The sequence below is a fragment of the Solenopsis invicta genome, chromosome 8, assembly GCF_016802725.1.
Source record: "Solenopsis invicta isolate M01_SB chromosome 8, UNIL_Sinv_3.0, whole genome shotgun sequence".
In the NCBI taxonomy this organism is placed as follows: Eukaryota; Metazoa; Arthropoda; class Insecta; order Hymenoptera; family Formicidae; genus Solenopsis; species Solenopsis invicta.
Window position 1 is genome coordinate 16,955,718 of NC_052671.1, and position 23,602 is coordinate 16,979,319.

Here is a 23,602-nt window from a genome sequence, read left to right on the forward strand (position 1 = left end):
ACATGCGTCATCACTTCATCCGTGATACTCTCAACCAAGGTCTGTTGAAGGTGGCCCACGCCTCTACCGTCGACATGCCTGCCGACATGTTAACCAAAGGTCTTCCCAGACCAAAGCACGTGAGATGTTTGGAGATTTCTGGACTCGAGCGAGTTCCCTCGAAGACTCACTGATCATCGATCGAGGGGAGGTGTTGGCGAAACTTGATCACGCTCTACGATCAGACTTCACACGAGGAGTCGTCCTAACGATCCAACGCGCATGCTACGCTGCGCAGGCACTTTCACTCTCCGTCCGTCTCGTGCGTCGCTCCTGCCTTCTTTTACTATTCACGCGTTGTATCGAGCTTCCGGATTAAACGAGTGATTAATCCCATTCTACAGAGTGATTCTTTCATTCCCTCCGCCACGTTCCCTGTCGTAACTCTAATAATTTTACATTAAGTTTTTATTTGAAACAATTTTAAAGACATTAATTTAACATTTATTGAACATTAATTTAATATTTATTTAATATTTATGTTCAGAACCAAATGTATTTAATCGCAAATTTTATTATATATATTGTATTTTAGCATATCGCATAAATTTTCAAAACTGATAACTGTTTGATTGAAAATTATAATTCTGTTCCTCGCAATAATTATTAAGGCAATATTGACACTGATACTTGTAAATATCTTTGAAGTTGTCTTTCATCTCTATTTGTCTCCCGTCACGGTCAAATCCGAGGATTCTGTTATTCTTTTCACGAGCATCTCTGCCCGTTAATTTGCTCATCTCCGAAGCAAACAAGTTTCGCGCCAAGGCGCGCGCGAAGGAGAGTCAACGAACATCGATATTTTCCAAACACCGAATTGAACGGTACGCGCTCGTTCGTTCAAATCGGTAACTCCCATCAGGAGGGCCGCTTGGCCAATAATCTTCATTTCGGGAACAATTCGCTCCTCCCGACTCTCCTTCGCGGAGCACCGTTTTTCCAGGGTTCGTGCTATCGTTCGAGACCCCGACGCCTCAGAAGCGAGAGAAACGCGATCGATTCAAATTCCCTTTTGCAAAAGTGACCGCGCGAACGGAATCAGACTTCTCTATATCGATACCGAACATTGTAGTGCTCTCGATCCGAGTTATCAGTGACAGTAGAAACTTTGTGACAAGTGATAATAAACACTTTGTGAGAACCGACAAAACTGTACATTTAGTGCATCCTTGATCACCTCCTGTCGTCCGTTCCTGCACTCGAGCGCCACACCTCTCGGTTATCTCCTGTTCGCGTATGTCGTCGTCGCTCTCTCGCGCTTTCTCTTTCCTCGTCGTTCGCGGTATTGCTGTCTTTCAACGCTCTCAACGCTCGCTAGCAGTATCGCGCGAATTCAAAATTCACAGCTCCCGCGTTCTTTCTCTGAGAAAAACCGGCTTCCAGTGCTCGTTCGTCAAATCTTAAATCACCGAAACTGAGTTCACTGAACAATTTATTTTATTATTTTTAAATAAACGTTTTTTAAACGTCTATTTAATATTGTTTAAGTATTAATTTTTAGGAATTTGTTGCAAAAATGATTTTAGTAAACATTTTTTAAACATTTATTTAATATTTATTTAATGTTTATTTAATATGTATTAATTATTTTACTTATTTTTTGTCTGTATAAAATTATGTTTATTTATTATTTATTTAACATTTAAGCTATTTATTTTTTAATTATTATTAATATTAAAATTCGTTTAAAAAATGTTTCAATAAATCTGTGAAATCAGTAAAAAATTAACTTAATTACATATATTTATATAAATAATAAGCTTTAAGTATATATATTTTGTCTTTTCGATAACATACATTGACCTGATCTATGAGTGATGTACATATATTAGCATAAAGTGTTTACAAATCATCCCGAAGGATCAGTTCGCAGTGATCATAGAAGCAACGTTCATCGGGTTCGCGACTTGGATAGATGACCGCGTAAAAATTTTCGAAAAAAATTCCAAGATAAACCTCAATGTTACAAAAAAATGTTTTTTATATAAAAAGAAGCATGAATCCATTCATTTTAATGTTTTCAAAAAATTTTTTTATTGCAAAAGGTTTTAAAATGTTTTTTTTTAAATATTGTTTTGCTCATTTATGCTGCGTTAGAAAACCTTTTCTTTAACGTTTAATAAATATTTTCTTTAAATAGTATACTATGTGTTGCTCGTGTATTCATAAATTTTAGTGTCTGTTTTTGACACTAAAATTTTCTTTAAATGTTTAAAAATATTTGTATAATATTTAAAAAACATTTTTTATTGTTAAAATAAACATTTTAACCATTATTGTTAACGTTTTTATTAATGTTTTTAAAAATGTTTTCTTAATGTTTTTAAAAACATTTTTAAAATATTGTGTGTTGATTGGGTAGGTACTTCCAGAACACATTTCTTATTATATTATCTATTCTTATGGACAAATTGAAATTAAACCCTCGCAGATTATTTGTTACCATTTAAAATTTTTAATAAATTAAGCATCGGTTCGTTATTTGTTATTAACTTGAAAATATTAACAATTCGTCATCTTACCCACTTTGTCATCTTACCCTCCCTCTCTCCTACTTCTTGACGCCAAGTGACGCCGTAGGTTAGGTGTGTTTTATACAATAAGAGGTGAAAATTAACCGCGTGTCACCAATGTCCCAGTTGAACAAATAAAGTTTTATTTTTTCCTTGTTAGTAAATCATGATTTTTTTTATTTTTACTCTGAATTTTAATAATTAAAAAGTTATTTTTATTATAATATTTTATTATAGAGATTCTAACCAAATTAAGATTAGTACTGTTCTGGACAGTGAAATTTCTGGATACATGATAACAGTAATATCGGTAACGTAAATCCAGATACCGGATATCCAATATTTTAATTTTCCAGAAGCCGGATATTTGTTTAACAGAAACATTTTTATAAACCGGAAGATTCATGAGTTTATCAAAATTTAGGAATATTTGAAACAATGAAGATATTATCGAAAAACATTAAAATTTTAACAATTCCTGTAGGAATTGGTATGATTGAATCTGTCGATGTCGTTGGATTCAAAATTTGAAAAAAACTTTATCAAATATTTTTTGTTAGTTAATTTATGCTATAATTACAATGTAAATTTTTAGCGTATTTGATTTGTTAACTAGACCCGATTCCCAGTCAATGGTTGTTCTTTTTAACTACAAAAGAAGAGATAATTTGTGCAAAAAATGCATCTAAAAAAAAACACCATCGACTCGAAGTCAGGTCGAACTAGTAAATCGAATACTCTGTTACATTTACGAAATAATGTTATCAAACTTCAATCACATATTCATAATCAGTTAACTTCTCGATTTATAAAATTGTTTATGTATTTGTGGTATATATAAAATTGTATATAAGAGGAACCATTTAAATTTAACAATCTTACAGATTATTGTTTTAAAAATTATGAAATTACATGTGCATTATGCAATAATACATCACCCTGGTGAAAGTATTGGAAAGATTCGAATACAGATTTCGGATAAGAGTGGATTCAGACGGATAGAAAAAAAGAGAAAAAAAGAAAAATAGAACAAAATATAATTAGAAAGTTTTTTCTGATTGTTATCGGATTATTCATTCCAATTAAAACTCGAGTACGGCACGGATTTAGGATTGAAACGAGTTTCGAGTCAATAATTGCTAAATTGTATTCTAAAAAGTTGAAAGAGAGTGTACCAGAATTTTTTTTAGATTTTTTAGAGCTCAAAAACACTTTTAAAAACTATTACCAGTGATTTAACTAAACTAGGAAAGAAGCAAAGAAAAATGTTGGATCACGAAGGGTTAATGAACCTTTCTAGATAGTAAGCAGATTATAATTCATCATCATTTTAACGCTAAAATGATAAAAAATTGCATCAGCTTGTTATCTTAATTCTTGTTCAAATAATTTGTCAAACAATTTTCATTTAAATATATTTGCTTCTATTTGTGTATTTGATTTTTTGTGAATAAGTATAATGAAAATAAACTTGAAATTAGTAAATAAAAGCGGAAATTACATGCTTTACCTTAGCGATCTGAGTAAAACCACTCGCAGATTCAGCATGACCAAGATTGGATTTGACAGAACCAATCATTAATGGAGTTTCTCTATTTTTACACAAAACGTTCTGGAGTGCACTGACTTCCTGAGGATCGCCAACTTTGGTAGCTGTACCATGTGCTTCAATGTAATCCAAAAATGATTTCCGTATTCCGCATTCATCGTACAATTCCGTTAGTAAAATACTTTGCATATGCGACGACGGATATGTTATTCCTTCTTCTTTATAGCCATCACTGTTCAATTTAATATGTGGACATATGGCGTAAATCCTTTTCGCATTTTTCGCCTTTTGAAGGTATGCCACTGCCATTGTTTCACTACGTGTATATCCGTTTGCCATGATGTCGAAAGGTCTGCAGTGACCGTCAGATGACAGAACACCTCAAAAATATAAAATATATAATCATGTTTTAATTTATATTGAATTAATTTATATATAGACAATAATAAATCTTCAGAAAATTTGCGCCCCCCCCCCTCCGCCGTATTGAAACAAAATATAAATTCAGATTTCTGTATAAATAAATTTCTGTATAATTTTTTCCTAAATATGAAATCGATTATGAATAAACGCAATTTATCTATAAGTTTACCATGGAAAATTAAAATACCATTTGTCTTAAAAGATAATTTTATTTTAGCAAAATCTTATTGCAAATGTTTTCATCGAAGTTACAGAGCTTGATGAAAATTGAATAAATTTATTTTTGAATGCTATAAGAAAAACGTAATTCTTTAATTTTTATGCATTTTTTTACATGTATTAGAAAAACAGTTAATTTGAAAAATACCTAGATGTGAAAAATGCAGGTTTATCATAGCATGAAAACATAAATTTGAACTTCCAACTATCACATCTTCGCATGTACCAGACATGATATAATCATACCCAACGGCTAGGGCAGAAAGACTCGAACTGCATGCTGAATCGATTGTATGTGATGGTCCTTCCAAATCCAAATGGGATGAAAGAATATTTGCTAATGTAGATTTGCAACATCCAATAACATTCTGGCCGCGTAGCTAATTATAACAATTCATCATTATGCAACTTTTTGTACACAAATAATAAATTCAATGATTTTTTCCTAGTATATTTTTAATAAGTAATAATTTTTTTACCTGATGAGTCTGATATAGAAATTTTTCTTGCGTATCTAAAAAAGATACTGCTATTATTACAGCAGTATTTTTTCCTTTTAATTGTTTTGGATTAATCCCCGCATCGATAATTGCTTCATAAGCATGTTCCAATAATAATCTCGCCTCAGACGCAAGTAAATGTGCTTGCTCGAAAGAAAATCCAAAAAAGTCCGCATCAAATTTTTCCACATTATTAATTGTTCCCATAAATTTTAGTATTTCCGGATTCTCTAATAAAAGATCGATAAATTTACCTTGACTATTTACCTTTTTATATAAAATTTAAGATTCTTCTTTAACATAAATTTATAATTAAAGTAGAAAAAGAGATTGTGAGATAGGTCATTGTCATGATGGTATGTCATATTTCATGTATTATATAATTCGTGTTACATTTAGTAGCAATTGTTACATTTAGTAGCAAAAATAATTTATTAGTCTTTTTGGACGTTGTAGGATGGTTACTGAATATCAGGAGTGGGTTGTATTTAAATTAAAAGCAATTGAAATACGCAGCTATTTAAAATAAAATAGAATAAAACAAATATTTTATATTTTTTATATAAAATAAGCGATTTCTTTTTTCCTATTTTGAAAGAAAAATAAAAAAATTATTTAATTCTAAATAAGTATTATGAATATGTTTTTACTATTGATTAATTTTAATTAGGGTAAATATATTGAATAGAGGAGGCAGCCCCAATGACCTTGATCTTGACATATGTTGTCAAGGTCATGACCTTGAGTAACGTCCAACAAGTTTTAGCCGTCACTCGCCTTCGTTAAAAAGTTATAATCATAAAAGCTTATGAAAATTATAATGAATTTACGGCTTTCCACGTGGGACAAGGTCTATGTTATTGTAACTATGGGTATAGAGAACGCGTCGGGTAGAGAACGAGGGGCTCCGCCCCTCCTCCTGCACCCCCCTGCACCCCCCTGCACCTCCCTCTTTTTTTTAATTTAACCTAACTTAACACTATTTTAGTTGCAATTTGTAAGTTATAATTATATTAGATTTCGAATTATGGGTTGGGTTAGGAAATATAAAACTTTCCACCTTCTTCTTTAAAAAAAGGGGGAAGCCGAAAAGGAACAGTGGGGAGGGGGGACCCTCACAGCGCCGGCTAGATCGGACAGAGGGCTGTACCCTCTCCACTGTTGAGGAGGTACACCCATGGAATTTGATTCTGTCCATGGGGAAATTTTCTAAATTGAGAAGTCACCACTTTCTACTTACTCGCAGTTTATGATTAATGTAACGACTAGATTTTATTGGTCATTACATTAATCATAAACTGTAAGTATGTAGAAAGATAGCGACTTCTTAGTTTGGAAAATTTTCCCATGGACAGAATCAAATTCCATAGGTGTACCCCCAGCGTGTTTGATTCTGTCTATGGGGAAATTTTCCAAACTGAGCAGTCACCACTTTCTACATACTCTCAGTTTATGATTAAAGAAACGATTAGAGTTTATTGGTCGTTACGTTAATCATGAACTGTAAGTATGTAGAAAAATAGCAACTTCTCAGTTTAGAACATTTCCCAATGGACAGAATCAAACACGCTGGGTGTACACCTTGGGCGGAATCAGTGGCGGAATAGTTGCCCGGCTGACCTGTCCGGGGCTTGGGATGCGGGAGTGCGAACCTAGGGCAGAGCACTCCCTGATCATCCCAGTTCGAGCGACTGAGGCTTGACTTCGGTCGAGTCTCGGTCGCTAATTCGGAGGGGAGTCTCCGCTCTCGGGCGGAGACTCGTTTAGGCTAGGACGGATCGCGGTGCATGTTAGTACGATCCCGTGAACTGTCCCGAGCCCAGACGCCGGAAAAAGTTGGGTTTTAGTGGGTATGCCGACCAAGTCTAGGTTGGAAAGTCCCACATACTCCGCGTCCTGTCCCCACAGGCGCAGGGACCAATAAAGGTGTTTTCCAACTATAAAAAAAAAAGGAAATATAAAACTTAAAAATGGTATCAGAAACGGGAAATACAGTAAAATTTCAAAAAACTTACAAACTTTTTATGATTATAACTTTTTATTGAAGGGCATGCGACTGCTAAACTTGTTGGACATTACTCAGGGTTATGACCTTGACAAAAAAGTCAAGGTCATCGGGGCTGCCTCTCCTATTCGATATATTTACCTTAATTAGATTTGGCTTTATTAAAAATAAAAACAAAAATCAATATTTAAATAAAAAAGAATTTAATGATTGTATAAATTTTAACGCAAAATCATAAATATGCTATATTTTAGGAATCCTTATTTTAAATTACAATGAGTATCAAAACAAAACAAATTACGTATAGAATTTATTCTTATTCTTAACAACAAAGATTAAGTTTAATCTTACAAGGAAAGGCACGGGAGTGTTCCTTCTGATTTTGGTTTAGTACAGATCAAAATAAAAAAACAAGTATTTTTTATATACGTGCCCGTTTTCATTTTTAAATTTGGTTTATAACTGTTCTTTCTGTAATCCGGTAGCCGTATAGCCATTACCGTCTGTAAAAAGACAGTTTATAATAGCCGGTACGGCCGCGATAACATCTATTTTAAAAGAACTCATTACTTTCTTTTAGAAAGTGATAAAAACTAATTTCGTTTTTCTTATAGTTGACATTGCACCACATAACAATATGTAATATTTTATTTTATTTTATTTTATTATTTTCCATTGTAATAAGTACACTTTGCTTCAAAGTGTCTGACTAGCAATGGTTCTAACAATTACCACCAGGAGCGCCACAGGAAAATTGTTGCATCGCCAATAGAAGATGACAAAAACATTTTAAGGCTATAGATTTGAATTCATAGACGTTTCTTAAATCTCAGATATATCTCAAATCTGTCTTTGTCTTGCTTGTTACGTTACCGCAAGACAAAATTGTATTTGAGATCTGAGAAACGTCTATGAATCATTCGAACCATAGTCTGTGAAAATATGATAGGGGAGATGGGGGACAATAGTAGAGGAGAAGAGGGTTACATGCGAGGTGTGTAATAGGCATAGGGCTCCTGTAAGTGGAAGTGTTTAGCTAATAGTAAGAAAAAAAAATGAAATGATCCTCACTGTCCTTGTCTAATGTTGTGCGCGCGCATCGAGCTGAGTGGCCCTGAGTGAGGAGGTATGGTGTACTTTGTTTCAAATTCTCCCTACTTGACTGCAAAAATCAACAACGCATGCGCGATTAAACAAGGATGATGGGGATTATCTAGTTTCCTGTTTCTTTCTATTAGCTTACGCATTTGTGGCTGGCTCTTCCCCTCTATAGTATAATCTCTTTAGTTACATGGCACCCATTTTCATTTTATTGAATAACTTTGTTTATAATTGTAAGCGTCGTAGTATTAAGTTTGACATGTCGGTTCGGCTACCCGATACATACATAGTTGACGAGCCATTAGGCAGAGCGCGTTCAGAATGTGTATCGCGTAAGGCACTAGATACGTAGGTATTCTCATCCGCCATTTTGGTTCCTACTAGATGTGCAGGCAACATGGTTTATACTGTGATTTCCGTGTGTACTCTGCAGTAAAGTTGAAAATTATTAATTATTTTGGAAAAATACATGTATTTTTCCGATTTGACAATTGCCTATATTAAGCGCATTAATATAAATCTCGTTTTTATTACAAAACAATTCTTTGCTGCGATCACTTTCTGCTTTTTCTTCTGACATTGTTAGGTTAGGAAACGGGTAACAGCTCGCTGTGTAACACTATATTTTGAAATAATGCGTACGATTTTGCAAGTCCGGACGTGTGAACGTGTAGGCAAGTGTCTTGTTGGCAAAATACATGTATTTTTCCGATATTTAACGGTGAAATAATCAATAATTTCCAACTTTACTGCATACGTAATAGTAAGCAAGAAGATGCCTTGCTGTGTTGCATTACATTGCAGCAATAGATTAGAAAATGATTGGAAATTATTCCGGTTCCCGATGGGTAATTGAAAAGCAAAATATCTGCAAAATATACGGCGTGGAAATAGTTGGATACCAACTGAGGTTTCACGCTTGTGTAAAATAAATTTTTACCTTTTATTATTTTAACATCTGTGAATGTGCGAATGTGAATTCGCAATGAAATATGTAATTTTGTTTTACAGAAACATTTTGAAGATTCAAAATTTGAAAATCATCGATCTGATGGTTGGGAAAAATTGAAACCAAATGCCATTCCGACCTTATTTGACGTACTAAATTCGCCACCCATGATTAATCCACCGTGAAAATTACTATATAAAGTATAAAAAGGTGTAATATAATAAAAAAAATTGTACTCGTAAAATTTATATTAAAATATTATAGAAATTAGCAAATGCGGAATATAAAAAGAGGGAACAGTTTGAATTTAATCTCGTACCAGAGCCAGAACTCATACCAGCAATTCCAGACAACAAGGTACTTTAACTCATTTCATAAGAATTATATTTTATAAAAACTCATTTTATTAATTATATTTATTAGCAGACAGACGAGCTATTACGACTGATACAAGAAAATGAAAAATTGCTGAGGCAAGAGCAAGTAAATGATAATTTGCACAAATCATTATTGATAGAGAACAAGAAATTGCGGGACCAAATAGACGAAATCGATAAATCATTCAATATATCACCGCGGCGCTAAGGATAACTGGGAAAGGAGCGTTCGCGATTTCCGTTTTCTGCGCGAATATAACGACGCGAGTTGTTTGTTTCCGGTTTCTTCTTCCTTCTTCTTCCTCGAGCAGCAACACGCATCCTGGCCGTGTGCAAGTTTTCCGATATTCGTCACTTTTTTCAAATTGCTGTCGCAACGCTGGACTCACGCGAGTGACAGTTTGAGTGATCGAGTCGATCGACAGTGCGTTTTCGCGAGTGAGAAAGAAACCGGAGCAAACTCGCGTGCTCCAAGCCGGCTTGCGTCCGCCGTCGGTTGCGTGATCACGCAGCAACGTGCTGCGAACTCACTCGAAGAAATTCTCCGGTTGACGAGAATTAAAGATTCTCCGGTTGGTGAGAATTAAAGATTCTCCGGTTGGCGAGAATCGAACAAGTGTGACTCTCACAAACACGCCCTTCGCGATCTCACGCGTGGTAGAAATTTGTGCATGAGATCTCCGGTGGCGAGATCTCTCCGCGCCATAGCGATCTACGGTGGCGAGATTTCTGTGAGCGCGCCATTACCACGTGGCGCAAAACTGTATCGAAGTTAACGATCATCCCACTCGGGTAATCATTCTTTGTAATTGTGATAATATGTGAATATATTTGACTGTTTGACACCCGTGAGTTCTCCTAGCAATTATTTCACCGATCTTCTGCGCCCCGTAATCGTCGCGATCCTTATTGTCTCGTGCGAGACGAGCACCAGCGCCTACTTTGTCCGTCTCCTTTATCCATTATCTCTCTATTCCAAAAAAAACTAAGTGCCGCGATCTACGATTGAGCGCGTACACATATATAAATGTAAACTATAAATTTTGATAATATGATAAGCTTTAATATTAGGAGTACAAATTGAAAACCGCCGTTTTCCAGTAGATGGCGCCAGCGGTAAATGCTGGCGCCAAACGTTAGATCAAAAATTTTAAATGTAAGGTTGGGCATCTGGCAACAATTCCTTATCATTGCAGTTGTAAATTTTTATCGGCGTTATATATTTTTTTGTGATCGAAAATGTCGAAATTTGTGCCCAATAAGCGTCATTTGCGGGAAGTTTTGCTTTTTGCCTTCAATTCGAAAAAATCTGCGGCTGAGGCGCTTCGAATGATTGTAAAAACTTATGGTGAGGCTTCCATTACTGAAAGAACGTGTCGAGAATGGTTCCAACGCTTCAAAAGTGGTGATTTCGGCGTAGAAGACAAGGAGCGTCCAGGACAGGTGAAAAAGTTTGAAGACGCACAATTGGAAACATTACTGAATGAAGATTCATCTCAAACGCAACAGGAACTTGCAGATTCATTGGGCGTGACTCAACAAGCTATTTCACATCGTTTGAAAACCATGGGAATGATCCAAAAGCATGGACACTGGGTGCCATGTATACGAATTAAAGCCGAGAGACGTCGAACGGCGTTTTTTCGCGTGCGAACAGCTGCTCCAACGGCAAAAACGGAAGGGTTTTCTGCATCGTATTGTAACCGGCGATGAAAAGTGGATCCATTATGATAATCCAAAGCGAAAAAAATCGTGGGGCTACCGCGGCCATGCATCAACATCGACGGCCAAGCCAAACATCCATGGCTCGAAGCTCATGCTGTGTATTTGGTGGGACCAGCTCGGCGTGATTTATTATGAGCTGTTGCAACCGGGTGAAATCATCACAGGAGCTCGCTACCGAACACAACTAATGCGTTTGAGCCGAGCATTGCAGGAAAAACGGCCACAATACGAGCAAAGACACGAAAAAGTGATGTTGCTGCACGACAACGCTTGGCCACATGTTGCACAGGTCGTTAAAACCTATCTGGAAACATTGAAATGGGACGTCTTACCTCATCCGCCGTATTCTCCTGACATCGCCCCTTCAGATTACCACTTGTTCCGATCAATGGTGCATGGCCTGGCTGAGCAGCACTTCCATTATTACAAAGAGGCCAAAAACTGGGTCAATCCGTGGATTGCCGCAAAAGACGAGCAGTTTTTTCGACGCGGGATTCGTATGCTGCCCGAAAGGTGGGAGAAAGTAGTGGCCAGCGATGGACAATACTTTCAAGAATAAGTATGTAACCATTTCTCAACAATCAATCCTCAAATTTTGACAAAAAACGGCGATTTTCAATTTGTACTCCTAATATATAGTATATAGCTTTTTAATAAAATATATTATTTGTTAATATTTAATATTTTATTATATATAATATTTAAATTATATTACACGTCTCGTTCTCGATGATGAAGAAATGTAGTAATGCTTGTCATGACTAACTTCACAATGTTTAGAGTATAAGAAAAAAGAAAATTACTTTAGATTGGCGCCAACGGCCCCATGGTGGCGCCAGCGGCTTTGCGGCGCTTCCTGTTCTCGCTCGCTCTCGCTCTCTCCCGTCATATTGTTTTGTTGTGCAGAACTTCGCACATCTAAGAGTATAAATATCGCTTATAAATTAACAATAAAAGAGTTTTGCTTTCCTTCCACGATGGGAAGTGAAAAGAAGAGAAAGCACTCACGTTCCAGATCAAAAGATCGTCACAGGAACCGTGACAGATCGGATGAGAGGTTGCAGAAAATGCAAATTCAACTGGATAACCTAACAAGCCAGTTACAAATCCTAAGTCAGGCACAAATACCAACACACCAGGAAATCAGGGGTACGTTGGAGGTTATAAAAATTTCCACACGAATTTTATAACCCCCCCTTTTTCTTGTACTCATAACCTTGTTTTGAACTTTCCACACGAAAGTCAAAACTGTCAGGTCCACACGACTCTGACGGGGAAAAATAGTTGCGAAGAAAGTCAATAAGAATAAAATATTCTCGCACTATCCACAATAAGTGGTGCCCCTCTTTACATTCTCACAAACATCTACCCGATTCTGGCAAGGCAAAAAAAAAAAAAAATTGCGAATAATTCAACAAGAATAAAATATTTTCGCACTACGCACAATAAGTGGCGCCTTGTTTATCTCTTTCACGAATAAGTAAGTAATCTCTTTTCAGGTGAAGAAAAAGAAGGTAACAAAGAGAACGTGCCTAACCTAGCTAATAAAGCGATCGAACTCGATGCTGACACACCAACACCGAATGATATATCAATGGTTCCCAAAGAGATGTTGGACATCTTAGGAGAAGATCCCAGCAGCACAAAGGAAATAACAGTTGATTTCCATCCTGAATTAAAAATCAGATGGGAAAAATGGCTACGAGAGGGTTTTCCAGACGACGATAAGAAGCCTCTAGAAAAATATCCTCGTAAAGGAGAATTGCTTGTAGAAGCTCCCAAGGTTAATCTAGAGATTGTTCCAGTAATGACAGATATTGCTAAGAAACGAGACGGACATGTCATTGACACTCAAAATACAGTGGGCTCGGCATTGTCAGCCCTAGGGGCTGCAATCTCAATGATTCTGAACGAACCAGAGGACGGAATTGACTCGGAAACTCTCATAACTTACCTCTGTGATGCTGGTAAACTAATGACGGATGTTTTCCATAAACACTCTGTCGCTAGAAGATCCTTTATCCCACCGCTATTAAGCAAATCAGTAAAACCAACGATTGACGCTACAAAACCAGACGAATGGCTCTATGGAACCAAGTTCGCTGAACAAGTTAAGGAGGCAAAAACTATTGAAAAAGCGTGCACTAACATCAAAGCTCCCGACAAGTCTTCCAAAATCTTTGATAAAAAACCTAAGTATCAGGAAAACTTCAAAACCCCACCTGCAAAATACAAGCAGGTGGGTCAGTATCAGAGACGTCCAACAATAAGGTTCAGATCAAGGAATACACAGTCCAATCAGAGAACATTGAAGACTTCGAGTCGCTCAAAGAGTCAGACGTCGACAAAGAAATAGCTGAGGTAAAGCCAGTCGCAGGTCGCCTTAAATTATTTATAAATAATTGGCATGAAGTAACTACTGATGAACACACAATTCAATGGCTGCAAGGGTATAAAATCCCCTTCAAAAAACTTCCCAAACAAGATAATCCTCCAAAAGAACCCAGCTGGTCGACAGAAGAATCTCTTAAAATTAAGACCGAACTTAAAAAATTATTATCCATGCAAGCAGTCGAAGAGTGTAAAGACCGTGATGGACAATTCATCTCATCATATTTCCTAGTTCCAAAACCTGATGGGTCCAACAGATTTATTATTAATTTAAAAAACTTAAATAAATTTATTACTCCACCACATTTTAAATTGGAAGATATACGCTCTGCAAAAGCTCTATTAAGTCAAGGAGACTACATGGCCTCAGTGGATTTGAAAGATGCGTATTATTTGTTACCAGTACACGAAGAGTTTCGCAAATACTTACGCTTTAGATTCCAAAACAAATTATTTCAATTTACATGCCTACCCTTTGGGTTATGTACTAGTCCTTATGTTTACACAAAAATTATGAAACCGGTAATGAATAAATTAAGAACATTAGGAATGCTATGTATAATTTACATTGACGATTTACTTTTCATTAAAAACTCGTCTGTCCTGTGCTCAGATGATGTACAGATAGCAATAAAACTGTTGGAACATTTAGGTTTTGTGATAAATTACAAAAAGAGTTCTCTAATACCCAGTCAAAAACGCAAGTATTTAGGCTTTATAATAAATTCTGTAGACTACACACTAGAATTAACAGAGAAGAAAAAGTCACAAATAATTAAGTTATGTAAAACTTTCGAAGAAGGAAAATACTTTAAAATCAGGGAGTTTGCTAAATTATTAGGTGTTCTAACAGCAGCAGTTCCTGCAGTAGCCTATGGATCAATTCACTGTAAAAGACTAGAACGGCAAAAATTTCTAGCTTTAATTATTAATAATAACAGCTACGAAGGAAAGATATTTATTAACAAAAAGATGAGGGAAGATTTAAACTGGTGGCAAAATAAAACTGTAATAGGAAAGAATCCTATTAGATTAAATCAATTTCAAATTGAGTTATCATCAGATGCATCTTTGACTGGGTGGGGAGCTCATTGTAGAGGTATGAGCGCTCATGGCCCTGGTCCAACGAGGAAAGAAAATTTAGTATTAATTACCTAGAGTTATTAGCAGCCTTTCTGGCATTGAAGTGTTTCGTAGAAGATTACTCCAATTGCGAAATTTTAATAAGAATAGACAACACATCCGCAATAGCATACATAAATAAAGCGGGTGGAATCCAATTTCCACACTTAAGCGAATTATCGCGAAAGATTTGGAAATGGTGCGAAGATAGGAATCTATTTTTGCTTCTTACATCCCTTCAAAAGAAAACATTGAAGCGGATTATGCATCACGTATCGTTAACATTGACACAGAATGGGAGTTGAATCACAAGGTGTTTAAGAAAATTCTTAAAAAATTTGGTCCATTCTCAATTGATTTATTTGCCTCGAGACTAAATAAGAAATGCAAAAGATTTTGCTCAAGATTTCCTAACCCAGAGGTTACAGTAGTAGATGCTTTTACAATGTCATGGGCAAATGAAAGATTCTATGCTTTTCCTCCCTTCGCAGTTATTTCTAAAACGTTACGAAAGATAATTTTAGACAAAGCAAAAGGTGTTGTGGTTGTACCCAGATGGCCAGCTCAAATTGGTACCCTCTATTTATGTCATTGCAAGTGGCTCCACCTTTAATATTTAATCCAGACGAGAATCTCTTATTATCTCCTTGCAGGGAGGTAAAACACCCACTTGCGTCCAAACTTTCACTGATGGTAGGGAGCTTATCAGGACAGCGTTTATAAGAAAAGGAATTGACGAAGACTCAGCTGAGATTATGATCAATTCTATCACCGAATCTACTCTTAAACAATACCAAGGTCCCTTGAAACTATGGAGGAATTTTGCAGTACAAAATCAGGTGAACGTGTACAACGCAAAAACACCTGACATTATAAAATTTCTAACAACGAGATTTAACAATGGGGCCAGTTATAGCGCCTTAAATACTGCCCGATCAGCTATTGCCCTTGTTTCTTCCCGAGACATTCACAAGGATGGCCTCATTTCACGATTTTTGAAAGGTACATTCAAAAAGAGACCCACTAAACCAAGGAATAATACTACCTGGGATATATCGTCAGTTCTTACGTATATGGAGAATCTGCATCCCTTAAGTCAACTCAAACTCAGGGAAGCAACGGAAAAAGTTGCCACACTTCTAGCCTTAACCACAGCTCATATATTGCAGACGTTATCATTGATAAACGTGGATAATATCGTATTTTTGGAATCAGGAATAACCATTAAGATACCAGACTTAATAAAAACATCGAAACCAAGTACCTCTCAACCTGAGCTGATTTTACCCTTCTTTAAAGAAAAACCGAGCCTTTGTGTAGCTTCGGCCATTTTAGATTACTTAAAAATTACAAAAGACTTCAGAACAAGGAAAAATAAAAAATTGTTAATTTCGACGATTAAACCATATAAAGATGCATCAGCTCAGACGATAGGTCACTGGATTAAGTCCTTGTTAAATAAAGCGGGTATAGACACGAAAATATTCACAGCGTACAGTGAATATACACAAGACATGCGGCTGTATCTGCAGCATTTAGAAATAAGATAAATATAGACACGATCAGACGTACAGCAGGTTGGTCTGCGCGATCACAAATGTTCGCAAAATTTTATAACAAACCTATTCTCCCTCCAAATGATAAGTTTGCACGCTCAATACTAGAGAACTAAACAAATAAATAAAGGAGTGAGTTATCTTTCAACTCTGAAAATCTACATTTCTTCATCATCGAGAACGAGACGTGTAATATAATTGACCGATCGAACGAGCCCGCCGAAGACGGGCGAAGTTCGATCTTAATTATATGAAACGTCTCGTTCGAAGATGATAATTTCCCACCCCTTTTCTTATCACCCCCCCCAAAAAAAAAATTCTTGTTTTTTCCCATTATCATCGACCAAGATAACGTCACTCTATCCAAGACCTCTAAACAATATGACGGGAGAGAGAGAGAGCGAGCGAGAACAGGAAGCGCCGCAAAGCCGCTGGCGCCACCATGGGGCCGTTGGCGCCAATCTAAAGTCCTTTTCTTTTTTCTTATACTCTAAACATTGTGAAGTTAGTCATGACAAGCATTACTACATTTCTTCATCATCGAGAACGAGACTTAATATGCTATTTAATGGCCATTTTATTTGTAAGGAAAATTCTACTCAAAATATAAAAAAATAATAACGTATATTATATCGAGTAAAATTTTTTTTGGAAAAAACGTTTTGGAACGTAAATTTAAAATATAAAAAAAGTAATTATACATTCAGTAGCAAGGTATATATATTTGATTTACAGAATCATATCTGTTTACATGATTCTGTGAATCAAATACATGTATACATTAAAATTTGATTTAATTATAATTTATGAAATCCTGTAATTTTGTATTGAAATAGATTTAACAAGTGAGTGCTGGCACCACCGCTAGGCGGCCACGCCGCGGGAGATCTTCTCGTGAGTCGAAAGCGGCCACAGGCGTTATATCTAGGCGCCACTGCGGCCGACTCCTTACCTCATAATTTTAGTAAGACTTTTAGGAGCTGCTCATTGTAACCTCGAGACGAGTACTCGCTCTCATTTTTTTAAATGTGACGTGTGTGAAACGCTGTTTCACATAAATTTTTATAATTTTTACATGTAAATAACAATTTGTATTGTTATTTAATCTTGTACAAAAATTAAATATTTAATTCAAATTTAATCTTTTTTTAATCCTTTTTAACGAAAAGGGCACAAGAAATATTTTTTTGTAAATTAAACATTTATTACGTTTTACATTAATGTATTCTGTTTTAATAAATCTATCTGAGTTTCGATTTTCAATCTGTCTTAACACCGTATTTTTGGTGCAGAAATCTCAATCGATTTGGATTATTTTTTTTTTAATCGGGTATAATCGCACATTTTCGGCAGAGTTAATACTACTTTTACTAACAAATATTATTTTTTACTAAATAAAGTCTTAATCGCGCAATATAAAATAATGTCTAAACAACGTCCATAAAAGTTCTTTTTATGTCCTGCCAAGACGTCCTAATGACGTCCATTTGGCGTCCAAAAGCGGTACATTGTACGTCCGAAGAACGTCTCCTAAACGTCTACAAGACACAATTAGTATGTCACTGGACGTCGAGACATGTCAGACCGCGACGTCCATTAGACGTCCAAAAGACGTCCTTGTGTTGCGTGAGTTCCAGTGAGAACCGAGAATAGAATTTTTATTTTTTTTCTCCTTTCAGCGTTAAATACAAGGTCGCACCTAAAATTGTCGTTTTCTTTCATTTTTTTCATTTCTAATTGCAATGTTATATTAATACATATAATTTTGAAATCTTGCGGCCTAGCTCCTGCTTTTTAAACGCACACGTACATTTATTTAAAGAGTTTATTAATAAACTAATTTACTACAGAATAGTATAAAAATTTGACAACTGTAGTATTTGTAGTACAGTAACTACATGTATGTGATCCGTTATATGTAATCATTTTGGGCGGAATTACAGTAATCACATGGATTACAATATCCAGCCAGTGATTTTTTTTTTGTAAGGGTGACTGTTTGGAAATTTCCAAAAAACATTCCCGAGATTTTTTTTGCAAAAAATGTTTTATAAAATTTTATAAAAATATTGTTTTGTTCATTGGAATTATGTAGTGTAATAATATTTATATTTTGAAAAAATTCATAACATTGCAATGTTACTGGGATGTTTCAATGCAATATTTCAAAAAGCGGACATCTTAATATTGCTGCAATCTTCCAGCAATGTTGCAGCAATGTGTTGTAATCAATATGCAATATACAATGTTTCAATGAAATCATTTTGTAATGTTCCTGCAATCTCTCTGTACTGTATGGGCTGAAATAAGCATGTATAGAGACCGGTCCAGCATCGTCTTAAGGCATCCGGTCTTATACATGTTTATTTTTGTGCAAAGATAATTCTTAATTGGCTTTAGAAATTGCAAAATCCTTTTACACAATTAAAGTAGTGACAAAGACACACTTCGCTAGCTATAATTTAATACAAAAAACAAAAATTAATTAAAACATAGTTCAATTATCGATTTCTGCAGCTGACTCGTGACAACATATAAAAATTTTAGACATTGTGTGTATGAAATAAGTAACTAACGAAGTGTGAATTAAATCAAAGAACAATAAGGTGCTTGCAGAATAATCTTAGAAGCTTTAGTATAAAAGACCCATTAAACAAAGAACATTAAATAAACGTTTTAAAACATTGATTTCTTGTGACTTTTATCAACGTTCTTATATAATATTGTGTACATGTTTTCAAAACATTATCTAATAATGTGATAATTCTGAATATTTAAAAAACGTTTCAATAATGTTACAAGTATTTTTTTAACGGTTTTATATAATGTTATAAAAATGGTTTTAAAACATTACCTAAATAATATGATATTTTCAAATATTTAAGAAACATTTTAATAATACTATTCCAAATGTTTTTTTAACGTTCTTATATAATATTGCGTTAAATGTTTTTGAATCTTTGCTTTGCAATGAAATAACCATGCTTAATCATCAATAAAATCGCGGTTGATTGCTTTTAATAACGTCGGATAAATGCATGCTGTGCGATAGTAAAGTGTTTTTTTCCCTGATAAAAAACCAATTGAAAACGATAGAAAGTGCCAGAAACCTGATTCAAAAACAATAGAATTCCGTCAAAACGAAATGAATGCTATTGTTTTTGAATCAGGTTTCTGGCACTTTCTATCGTTTTCTATCGGTTTTTTTTTATCAGGGTGAACAGATTTTAGTTGCCGAAAAATTGTTCAACAGTGTTTGATAGCAAGAAATTTATTAATAAATTCAGTCGGCTATTTATTATCATCGGGTAAACGTGTATGATAATATAAAATACATTATGTTTCATCTTTTTTATATATATTCACCTAACCTAATCTATAGTTACACACACGTATTAGTATAAAGTGATCACAAATCATCATGAGGGATCCAGTTCGCAGCAGTCGCAGAAGTCAAGTAATGTTCACCGCAATCACGACTTGGATGGGTGTCCACTTGGAAATTTTCAAGAGAAATTCCTGAGATTTTTTTGCAAAAAATGTTTTAAAAATGTTACGAAAATAATGTTTTGCATTGAAATTATCTGGTGTAACCATATTAATATTTACATTTCAGAGAAATATTTACATTGAATATTTACATTAAATATTGTTGAGATGTTAATATAATATTAGTGTGCTGTATGGGTAATGTTATATATCAAACATTATCAAAATGTTAAAAGAACGTTAGCAAAATGTTAATTATAATTGTTATTTCAACGTTATAGAAACCTCTAAATCAATGTCAAAGTTTGTTCATAGTGATGTTCATAGTGATGGTGATACAACGTTAAATACAACATATTTAGAAACGTTATGTTATTATTGTAATAACATCACAGAAATGTTTGTTTGCTTACTGGGGATATAAATGTATAAAAAATTGTTTATGTAATTTTCATGTGCATTAGTGCGAAGAACAGAAATTGGGTTCATTGTAGTTCAGAGATCTTGCATTAGAGCCGCTAAAATCAAAAAAACAAGGACAGATGAGTGCGTTTGACAAAGTGCGCTAGTCTATTCCCCTTACTCTTCGCCTCACACACGACCAACAGTCGAAGAAAAATCTACAGCAATCTGCAGTATGGACGTCGAGTGAGTTCCACTGTCAGTCCAGCATCGCCTTAAGTGTAATAAATAAACGATATTGTAATCAGCAGTTAAACAGACTTTAATATCTACGGCACTAATACCAGGCTAGGCTGATATATGCTCTATTATAATAATTGATTTTTATTTTAAGAAAGTTTATGTAGCTGAATTATAAGTTATTACATGTTTAATAACAATGAAACTAATTGCGAGGACTTTTTGTATTACAAATAAGTATTTAAAAAATGGGCACGAATCAGCGCGATAATTAATGCGTCTTTTCTTATTATTTATTACATATATCTTTTACTTTTAAATAAATTTTTCTAATCTATTTTGTATTTTAAATAAATTTCCAATCTACATTCATCAAAATTAAAACATCAATTTTTAATCCCCAAAATAGGCAAAATTCAAGAATGTAATTTTGTAAAAAATGATCATAACAAAATGTTCAAAAAAGCATTTTATATCTGCAAAGTTCTCTAATTTTAAGATTGGTAATTCATTAAGGGGGGAAATACTCGTACATTTAGAAGGCTAGAAAAGGCAATTTTCAAGAATTTTTTAAATTAAAGCTATTTAATTGTTTCAAAATTGTTTCAAAATTTAGTATATTTGTTATTCTAACTTTTTAACACTTAAGTAATTTTTTGTTAAAAAATATATAAAAAATATATAAAAATATATAAAAAATGTAGCGTTGCAAACAAAAGAGGTAGTGAGTTGTCAATCGGTGTACAACCTAGCTCCTGTTGTATTGATCTGACGTAAACAGAAAAATTTTTTTAAGTTAATAACATGTGTACGCTCTATTTGACGTACGGAAATGGGGAAAAAATGAAAATTTAAAAAATGGCGCATGTTTGAAGTAAAATTTGAATTTTTCACTAAATCCTTGTTAAATTGTGTAGTAAAAAAATTACTTTTTGTTTATAATTTTCTTTTTATTTTATATAAAATAAATGGTAAATGTATAGGTAAGATGTGTGTAAAATTTGAAGAGAATTGGTTAAATAGTATTTGAACAATCTTGTATACCAATATTGAAAATGATGTTTCGAGAAAAACGTGTTTAAAGTTGCGGCGCGCTATGATGTCGCGCGAAGATGAATCATGTTTATAGGCTTTAACTTCAAAAATATTTGGAATTTTGCTCTAAAATTTCGAGCACATATTCTTGAGATGTTCTACTTTTATTTTGTGAAATAAAATAATTTCACATTTTTTTTAAGGTTTTAAATGTATTTTCCCCTTTAAACGACTTACTGATTAATTTACAAAGTTACACAGATGCATATGAGGATGCGTCAAATCTCAAAATTTTTACAAATTTTGCAAAATTCCGTATAACCTAAAATAAAAATTGCACACAAATGCGTTTACAGCATTCGAAAGCGTGAATCTTCATCTTTAACTTGCGTACTTGTTGAGCGTTGTACAATTTGTATTCAATGAGTTATTCAACATTAGAGTGTAAGTACAAAGGCTCAATAATTTTTTATTTTCCATATTTAAAAATACCTTTTACTTGTTGTTAGTATATTACATCGTCCCCCATCATAATCGAATCCATTTATCGTCCATTCTTCAGAAAATTATATATTATATTCATTTTATGGTACTAGATAAACTTTTAGCTATAGATATGATTAGTAGAACTATAGTTAACAAAGTGTTTATAAGAATTATGTCATGTGAATAAAACATATTTTATTACTTTGACTTTACATAGCTAAGAATGGACGTGATTTTTTTTCTTTACATCATATATTCCTAATAATATATATTGATATAAACATATACTTAAAAAAATAGCAAACGGATATTAAGAAAAGAATGGAACGTTTGAAGCAACCAATGAATGTAAGAAAATGAGTGGTTAATTAATGAGGTAAACAGAGTTTTCTTATTAGTATGTAAATTGAAAGAGAGGTAATATAAAATAAAATAAGATAATACGAATAAATGTAATAGAATTTTTGACTGCAGTAAAATATAAAGATTGTAATGGAGAAAGGTAAGGAAAAGACAAGAGAATAGAGGACAAATTACAGAGATCTATAAAATTTAAGGGCTATCTTGTGCTTTAAACCTTAGAAGATGTTTCTAGGATTTTGATGCGCTAAAAACGACATTGTCCGCTACATTGTCCGTTTTTTTCCATCACCTTCCACTTTCTAAATAATCGCAAAAACAATTTTTTCGAACTTGATTTTTTATGAATTCTTTTCTGGTTAAAGAAAAAAATGATAGAGAGGTCAATTTTACGATATTTTACACAAAAATGTTCCCATGATATTGAAAATATTTTTTCGCAACTTATAAAAATGTTTTATGCAAACCGTAAACAAAAAAACTTTAACAAAATCTTGAAAAATAGTTAAAAAATGATAAATTTCGAAATATTACATTTATCCTTATAATCTTTCATCTTATTATCATGTCTCTTTTAATTTACATATTAATAAAAAAACTCGGTTTATTTCATTATTTAATCTCTCATCTTCTTACACTCATTAGTTGCTTAATCGTTCATCGTTTTCCTTCTTGCTAATTTCATGATAAGTAATTACCAAAATCTTACCTTACTGTGACATACTCTCTTTACTAGACTCCCACTATATTTTTCGTCACATTTTTATTTATTTGTAATCTTTATTTATAATTTATAACACCGCGATCATTCTATTATTGTTTCGTTTATTCTTTTTAAACTTTTTTTTGTTTTTCTTTTCTTTTTTGCTCAATGCAAATTACCTTGTCAAAATGACGTCGATATGCCGTCAATTGATGAGAGATAAAATGTCAAAATGAGTTATTAAAATGACTGTAATACGTTCGATACCCCATGACGATGATCTTGACTGTCGTTTTAACCCTTTGTGGCCTTTTTTTAGTGAATATAAGTTTGTAAAACTAATACCCGGAGATTTTAGGATCACTGAATACGAATCGGTGTTAAAAATACAAAATTCAGAATGGAGAGAGTTCAATAT

At 33.9% G+C, this 23,602-nt stretch overlaps 1 protein-coding gene across 1 annotated transcript in view; it reads right to left on the reverse strand.

Moving 5' to 3' along the window:
• The window catches only part of LOC105202319 (fatty acid synthase), a 44,648-nt gene that overhangs the window by 19,409 nt on the left and 1,637 nt on the right, over positions 1–23,602 (reverse strand). Inside the window, exons 2-4 of the mRNA XM_039452668.1 lie at positions 5,223–5,473; positions 4,892–5,123; positions 4,063–4,481 (exon numbers count right to left, since the gene is read on the reverse strand). Coding sequence (XP_039308602.1) covers positions 4,063–4,481; positions 4,892–5,123; positions 5,223–5,473 — 902 coding nt within the window. The remainder of the gene's footprint in view (positions 1–4,062; positions 4,482–4,891; positions 5,124–5,222; positions 5,474–23,602) is intronic.